We start from the raw sequence: 7,909 nt of genomic DNA, 5'->3' as shown, positions 1-7,909 counted from the left end.
TGCTAAAATGAAAACTAGGGGCCATTTATAGAGTACACTTTGTCCCCAGAAGAAAAACTACAGTAACAGACATAGACTGCATAAATAACTATCTTATGCTAGCAGTAAAAGGAGCCCACATCCAAGCAACCATGGGACTTAGCTGACACCTGTGAGATATAGCTATTCCATTACTTGTCACACTCATTCAGTACAGTACAGATAAGAACAGTTCCTCCCATACAAGCTGGTCTAGGATTGGAGAAGTCAAAGCAGTGCAGATGTATATTTGACTTATAAACCATGGGATGGCTATTTGACATAATATTTTCTGTTTAACATGTCATTGCATTAATTAGGAAGACTGTAGGTTAAGTGCACATATAATGTAATTAACTTTGATTCACAACTAAACAATCAGAGTCATATAAATGGACAAGGTGAACTCTTTATTCTCTCCTTTACACAGACAGTTATTTCTTATCAGCCCCAATGTGCTGTGGTCTACTCTGAGTGTGCTTAACTTCTCCTGACCTTTAAAAGGGATGATTATTTTCATCCACAATCTTCACTGTGCAATATGCCGTCAGCACAAAAGGATATTGGCCCAGACCTGCTGCTCTGATAATTCCCCTCTCTGAATGGAGCAAAAGGAAACCAAAGCAAAAAGCCTTGTCACTTTATCATCCCTGACCCTTCTTCCTCTTCATCAGTATTTTGTCAAAGCAAATTGTGAGACTTCAACTTAAATATTTAAGTTGTTTTTTGTTCAACTTTGGAAAAAGTGTTAGAATGTACAGTGTATCACATTTTTGCTGGCTACTCAGGGGGGCAATTTACAATGAAAAATGTATGTTACACATTTCACTTTATAAAAAATAAACAATACATTTTGAATGTTAATTTCAATTAATTATTGTTTGTAATCTGCTAAGTTTTGTGTGGGTCACATCTGTCACTAGAAGAAAGAGTTGCTGTGCCTCTCTTTTCCCCACACCTCTACAGCAAATATGAACCAGATAAACAATAGCCTTGTTTCAAGAGAAGCTTAATATGACCAGCAGTTATAAGTAATTTTGCTGCCATTCTTATATTATTGATGGATGAGATCTAAATGTAATAAAAGAGGCAATAAGGCTTTTATCTTGTCTCTATTTTCCACTCTTTGCAACCATCCTTCTCCACATTGGAACATGCAAAAATAAACAGGCTAAATAAATTGCCTACAAACATGTTTTGACAAAGCTATCTTATGATGTCCTGGTACAATACTATGTGAAACAATAGGCTAATATAGGCCTGCCAATACTATTCTGATATATTTTGAAATATTGTATTCGGTGAAGCAAGATTTCTGCAAAGAGGCCCTTCAACTGTATACTTAGGTTATATCCTGATACTATAGCTGCTGTTTATGTTAACTCAGAAGCTATAGAAAAAGCCAAGGATAGAATTGTATCCTAAAGATACAGTCAATGGTTCTTTATCAAGCACTGTTGAGTGACTTTTTGAAAAGATAAAATGTTTGGCTATATCTGTTGAAAAGTCTTGTTTCATATAATAGGAAGCTGAACCCATGAATGACCGACAAAGCCTGCACTATGCACTGCTGACTTGCACTACAGTAATTTTGTGCAATTCTACTGCCATCTTCAGGCCGAGCGTGCGCACAATTCATTTATTTTTTATTTTATTTTATTTATTATTATTATTTATTTTTTTTTGACATTTTCTACACTTTCCATACAGCCTACATTTCGCATCACCATTCAAACATTTTGAATTGAACAATGGTTTGATTAATCAGGGTAGCCACAAGCCGTTTAAAGTAAAAAGGTCTACGTCATCTTTTAATGGGCTACGTGGTGCTAAAATAAGAACTGAAGAGTGCCAAGAGTGCAATGAATTCTAAAGCTGCTCATCTGTCTCCAAATTTGTAAAGTTGGCGTTTATACCTAACAATAATTTTACTGTTCTGACTGTGTACTATTCCCACCAAATTAACCACAAAGCGGAACATTTATATCACATGCTGCCCTGTACACCAAGGGAACCAAAATACGGACGGAACGAATAAGGTCCTTCTGTCAATCGTTTCACTCGTTCACGCCACATGCAAGAAAGAAGAAATAACTAAACACAGCGTGAGTTAATATAATAGTTTTCCTCTATATCCACTGATACGCTGAGCTAGTAACAAAGTTTGTTGACAATGGTGCTTATAATTGAACCATTAATGAATTTGTACGAGCGTTTGAGATTTCACGGAGCATTTTGGAAAAACGTTGACGTTCAATAGCTTAGTTAAATGTAATTTACTTTCAAGTTAGCTTCAAGATTGAGATATTTATGTTTGTGGTTTATGTTTGTGATTTTGTTGTATATCCCATTTGACGTTTTATTGAATTACTGATGAATTACTGAATCATTTAATATGCTACAATTTGTATTTATAGAAACCTTTTTGAGTTAAGTGAAAAAAAGTGCCATGCCTTTCCTCCACGGATTCAGAAGAATCATCTACGAGTACCAGCCACTCGTGGATGCTGTTATGTGTGCTGTTGGAGTCAGTGAAGGAAATGACAATCAAGTAGACAGGTATTAATAACTTGGTAACACTGTCAGTGCCTCTCAGAAAATACATTTTCTATCTTTTCATGTGTGATTGTGCCATCCTATGTAGTTATTTTACTCTAGGTGTGTAAACAGTTCTTTATATGCAGCGGTTAGCTACACAATACACAGTAATACTGTTGTATTGCAATATTTCAAAAAGGGAGTAGCTAAACGGCCTCAAGAGATGGAGGACCAAGATAAAATGGGTGTGACAAGAAATTATTGGGCACATATGGACAAAACCTCAACCCAAACATGTTATTTTTAAGAATAATACAATACAATACAATACAGCAATCCAGATTTTTTATTCTGTTTATGCCGTCTTTTTTGTCTTTTGTGCCCAGACGTAGCCCTGAAGAGGAGAGCCGCTTGAGCGCTTCTCTAGAGGAGCTATTACAGCGGGAGTTACACTCCGAAGTGTTTAATGAAGGCATCAGCTATGCTTTATATAAAATGGCAGAGCAGGGTCTGATATATCCTGCAGAAATCTTACTACGTTATGGGGCTGATCTTAACTTTGAAGGTAACAAACTGGTATTTTATCTGTTGTATGTGACAATTCCACAGTTCCAAATCAAATAGTTTTAATATAATATAATAATGCAATAATATAATATAAGAGCTGGATATTGCTAAGAACCTCATAATACAGTCTCTGTCCTGATGCATATATAGCCCTAAAATAGGTCTCAAGTCTAAAGTTAACTAAAGTTATGTTTTTATGATGGCATTGAGATTCCAAATTCCCAATATTCTTAATATTGGAACAGAATCGACCAATTAATAACTTTCTTTTCAGCTCAGCAGCTTAGGCCTAGGTCAGTCAGCAAGTATTTAAGTGTATAACTCTGTCATACTGAATTGATGTGATTTAAAGTACAGCGATAAAGCGTATTGTATCACCACGTGTAGTGCTTAGAAGTCTGTGACAATATATTTTTGTATCAATACTTTGAGTACATCTCTGTATGTTAAGAGTATTATGTACCTATTAGAGCATAAATTGGCTGAACATTTTGCTTTTTCTCTGGCAGACTAGGTTGGTGTGACCTCTGCTAGTTGTCAACATTGTCCTCAAAGTGTCTTCAAACAAGTGTTGCTTCAAACAAATGCCACCCATGTATTTCATTGGGAATTTTATTTATTTTTCTTTAATATTTATTGATATTTATTTATCCTCTTTGACCTAAATATCTTCTCTTTTCTGGATTACAATCATTCAGTTTGTTTTATTTATTTTACTTTTTTATTTTTTTATTTTTTCCTATCTCCAGACCCTGTTTCGTACTACAACCCACTGCATATTGCTGTTTTAAGAAACAAGCCAGACATGGTAAAGCTGCTTGTTGGACATGGAGCAGACATTGAAAAGAGAGATAGGGTAAGTCACAGAGAAATTCATCTCAAAAAAGACATGTATTTAAAATCACTGTTAATGTTGTTTTATTCTTGGTAGATCCATGAGAGCAGTCCCTTGGATCTTGCATGTGAAGAATCAGAAAGACTGTCCTGCCTGCTCACATTGCTGGATCTGGGTGCTGATGTCAATGCAAGAGACAAACATGGTAAATTTTTGTTATTATAAGACAACATATATTTGTTTCATTCTTGTTAATTCAAAAGTTGTTTTGTTTTTGCTTTTTTTGCAGGAAAAACACCACTGCTTCATGCATTAGCTAGCAGCGATGGACTTACTGTGAACAATACAGAGAATATTAAGCATCTACTTCAAAGAGGTAACGTCAACTATTTCTGTGGATTTTAATACCAGCTGTTAAGTTAGGTATAATTTTTACATACTTATATAATAATTTCACATACTTTTAAATTAGTCTAGTATTTTGTATGTTAGTAGCCAAATACAAAAATATCAGGTAAATTGAAGATTTCAATTGTGTTAATGGACTAAGAAGTTTTTTATGGTGAATACAATTTTCACTGTTAAATGGGTTGTCGGGATGAATAAAGCATCCCTTAACTCTCCCTGTTCTCTATCTGAGTAAAACCACTACCTGAAATAATTATCAGGACTGCAATCTTGTGGCATGACGTTTCCAGTCTCGTTCAGGAAAATGACACATCACTATTTGCAAACAAGAACCTAGCAATGGTTTTCATTCCTTGATAATTGTCATGGCAGAGCTGCCAAAACACATTGCTTGAATATTAAAGTGGTTGAGCAAGTGATCCAGCAGGAATCAACTGGACCTGTGGTTAACAGTGTTTTACTCTTAGAATTTTAGGGGGAACAAGAATTAGAAGTCACAGCCTTTGTAAATGCACATTTACATGTAGTCTGGCCTAATTTATCTGTGATCAAATCTTTTTTGTGAATATCATGCTTTAGACATATTATATAAGGAGACATATTATGCAAAATCTACTTTAATGAGCTTTTAACAGTGTTGTTGAGTTTTGCCTCATCATTATCCAGCTCAGAGTTGATTGATGCATGCATGTTTATGTAGTTTTGCATTTGGATCTTGATTGCTCAGAAAATGTCTATCAACTGTCATCTACCCCCGTTCCTTCCCGCTGCCCTGTTTTAACTTGCAATTATTAAGTTAGTCTATAGGTCATCTTCTTGTTTTAATAAATTCCAGCAGGCTGTATGCGACAGTGTGCAATGCTGCCCTCCACTGTTAGAAGATGATAACACTAGATTTTTGAATGCAGGCCTAGAGGTTTTCTGTCATACACCAAGATTTTGCATTGCTATTTTCAAAAAATTGCATCACCATAAATGAAAATCCGTTGCTTGCTATGGTAAAATGTCACTATGAGAAGGCAGGGAAAGCATCAGTTCTGCAGTATTAAATAGGAAATCACTGGACAAGATTTTTTTTATCAAGATGTACAAAATAGCTAATAAACTGTTTTGTCTTCTCTATAGGTGCTGATGTCAAAGCTTGTACAGTCGATGGTGAGAGCGTTGAATCTGCTGTGGTTTTCTTGATAAAAGAAGCTATGGATGCCAGTGTGGAGGATGCGGCAGAAATTGGCAACTTCTGTCTGAAGACCACAGAGCTGCTTTTGGCCCATGGAGTGGACCCCAGCCTCTGTCTGAACGAGGAGGGTGAAGCCTCTTTAACACAGACCAGCCTGGACTTCTTTGACTTGCTCTTCCCTTTGGCGGCACTCATACTCCAGAGTGGAGCGTCTTTACAGTGCACATATCATGGAAACGAATGTTGGTCAGCTTACAATTCTGTTTTTGAGCGCCTCCACAAAGTTCTACAGCATTGTTCAGATCTGACTCGTGCCTCTGAACTCATGGAGCAAGCTGAGGCTTTGCTCACTTTAGCAAGGTTAAATACACCAATGCTCCGCTTGAGTCCTGATGTCCCAGTCCACGTTCAGGACACTCACCCATATGCCCAGGCTCTGGCAGACCTGCACCAGCGGGTCAAAGAGCAGGATTCAAACCCTCCTGCTCTACGTCATATTTGCAGGGCATTCATAAGAAGCCATCTGAAGCCCTGGCCATTGGAAGCAAGAGTCAAAGCATTGCCGTTACCAGACAGACTTAAAGACTATATTCTCTCTGAACAGAAATTTACTCTTTTTGCTGGTTGGGACCGCTTTAAGCCAGACCAGAGCCAAGAATGATTGTAAAAACAAAACACATTTTCACTAATCAGTATAGCTATGTAAAATCTTCACAATATGTATTTTTGTGGTAAAATATTTGTGAAGAAATACTTCAGACTTTTTCTGAGTAAGCTGAGCCTGCAGTATAAATTATTGCCACCAGATGGCAATGTTGTTCCTATACAGCATTATGAACTGGTTTTAGTGGTAGTCACAATTTTTGTTTCTTTGGGGACAGTTTAAGAGTTCTTAAATGTGCTTTGTTTATTTTCTTCATTGCCTAATAGAATTTCTGATTATTATACAGTGTTTTTTTTCCTGAAACGTTAATAAACCATTACAATTTCAGTGCTTTAGTACTACATTATCACGTTGGTTGAGTGCCATTTTTCTGATTAAACAACTTAAAACATTTGACTAAATAATTATACGTTTTGTAGGCAACATTCACTGTGAAAATATAGGAAGTTATGCGTTTTACGCATATGAGAACACAACTTGTAAAAACCTTAAATTAAACTGACCTAATCCAGCAATACTGCTATAAACAGTTTCTATTTATTGCAATAATTTTCTGCCATTTAGGGTTTGTACATTATATTCTAGGGGTGAAGTGTAAACTAAATAGGACATTGTGTTACACAACTAACCCCTTCCTGACATTGCTGGCGCTGGAGTGGCTCCAGGCTTGCAGGCGCTCAGCTCCTCTTGGTTATCTAGGTCACAGCCTCTGAGGAGAAGAGCCGAGCAGCAGCAGCAGCAGCAGCAGCAGCAGCCCTCTATGACACACGCTTCACTCTCCTGTCTGTCTCAATCTACGGCATATTCTTGACAAAACCTCAACACTGCCCGCTCCAGCAGGGAAGAGATGGGATGGAGAGTGGGAGGGGGCTGCAGGGGGGTAAAAGCCCTCATGTTAAAGATACAGCGGCGCATATGTGGAATGGTTATGAGAGCGCTCGTGGAGGACACATGGAAATAGAAATGACAATGTTGGATTACATTCATACAATACAGAGGCTGTAGAAACATAATCCAGACAATCACAGGAGTGGAAAGAAAGTCTTCTTCCACTGAGTCCAATCCTTGCCGGAGAAGGTGATAGAATAGAGATAGTGGGGGAGGGCTCAGCCACCATTCTCCATCCAGCATTTATTGGAAAACAGTGTGAGTGAAGCTCGCAACTGAAATTAGTTATTGATCTATTCTCTCCCTGAAGCCCACGGGTCTTTCCCACCGCACCTGCACATTCTCAGAGCCCTTTCCTTCACTGCAGCAGCCCATTGTGGTGTTCTGCCCTTACTCGGGGTTGCTTGTTTATTTTTTCTTGAGAATGGATATGGCCTACTAACAATAGGTGGATCATTCAAGTGTGTGTACACTTAATTTAATGTAAACCCCCCATCTAATTTACAAAGTATTATAGCATAATATATGCTATGCTCGGCGACCATGCAAACTGACTATGAATCCGGTGTATTTAGTAAGCAGTTGAAGCAATAACTAAGTGGAAGTTTCTGCTCTGATGTATAGGCATAGGCCTACATACAGGTCTTGTCCATGTGCCCCAGACCTGTGACTCGGCGCTGTCTTTAAACCACAAGCAGCCTCTTCTGGCCCATGTCAGTGATACATTGTGTAGATTTTTAAAGAAGAGTTTTAAACAGCCGGCCCCTTCTCTCACTAAGACTTGTTTTGCCTGTACACTGGGATGCCTTAA

At 37.7% G+C, this 7,909-nt stretch overlaps 1 protein-coding gene across 1 annotated transcript; it reads left to right on the top strand.

Annotated features, from left to right (window-relative positions):
* Positions 1–1,853: 1,853 nt before the first annotated feature.
* Positions 1,854–6,556, top strand: asb6 (ankyrin repeat and SOCS box containing 6). Its single transcript, XM_020935514.2, has 7 exons — positions 1,854–2,123; positions 2,436–2,577; positions 2,943–3,121; positions 3,873–3,979; positions 4,055–4,163; positions 4,248–4,334; positions 5,492–6,556. The coding sequence occupies exons 2-7, from the start codon at positions 2,468–2,470 to the stop codon at positions 6,205–6,207; spliced, it is 1,308 nt and encodes a 435-aa protein (XP_020791173.1). The 5' UTR covers positions 1,854–2,123; positions 2,436–2,467; the 3' UTR covers positions 6,208–6,556.
* Positions 6,557–7,909: the final 1,353 nt, after the last annotated feature.

The sequence above is a fragment of the Boleophthalmus pectinirostris genome, unplaced genomic scaffold, assembly GCF_026225935.1.
Source record: "Boleophthalmus pectinirostris isolate CB_2022bp ecotype Guang Dong unplaced genomic scaffold, ASM2622593v1 HiC_scaffold_4, whole genome shotgun sequence".
Taxonomy (NCBI): domain Eukaryota; kingdom Metazoa; phylum Chordata; class Actinopteri; order Gobiiformes; family Gobiidae; genus Boleophthalmus; species Boleophthalmus pectinirostris.
Note: the sequence above shows the minus strand (reverse complement) of the source record. Positions and strands in the feature narration are given on the sequence as shown.

What these genes read in the sequence shown, in the direction of transcription:
- asb6 (XM_020935514.2), top strand. Translation starts at nt 2,468, where the DNA reads ATGCCTTTCCTCCACGGATTCAGAAGAATCATCTACGAGTACCAGCCA. An exon ending in ACATTGAAAAGAGAGATAGG is followed by an intron (nt 3,980 to 4,054) that starts GTAAGTCACAGA and finishes TATTCTTGGTAG; the next exon opens with ATCCATGAGAGCAGTCCCTT. An exon ending in TAAGCATCTACTTCAAAGAG is followed by an intron (nt 4,335 to 5,491) that starts GTAACGTCAACT and finishes TCTTCTCTATAG; the next exon opens with GTGCTGATGTCAAAGCTTGT.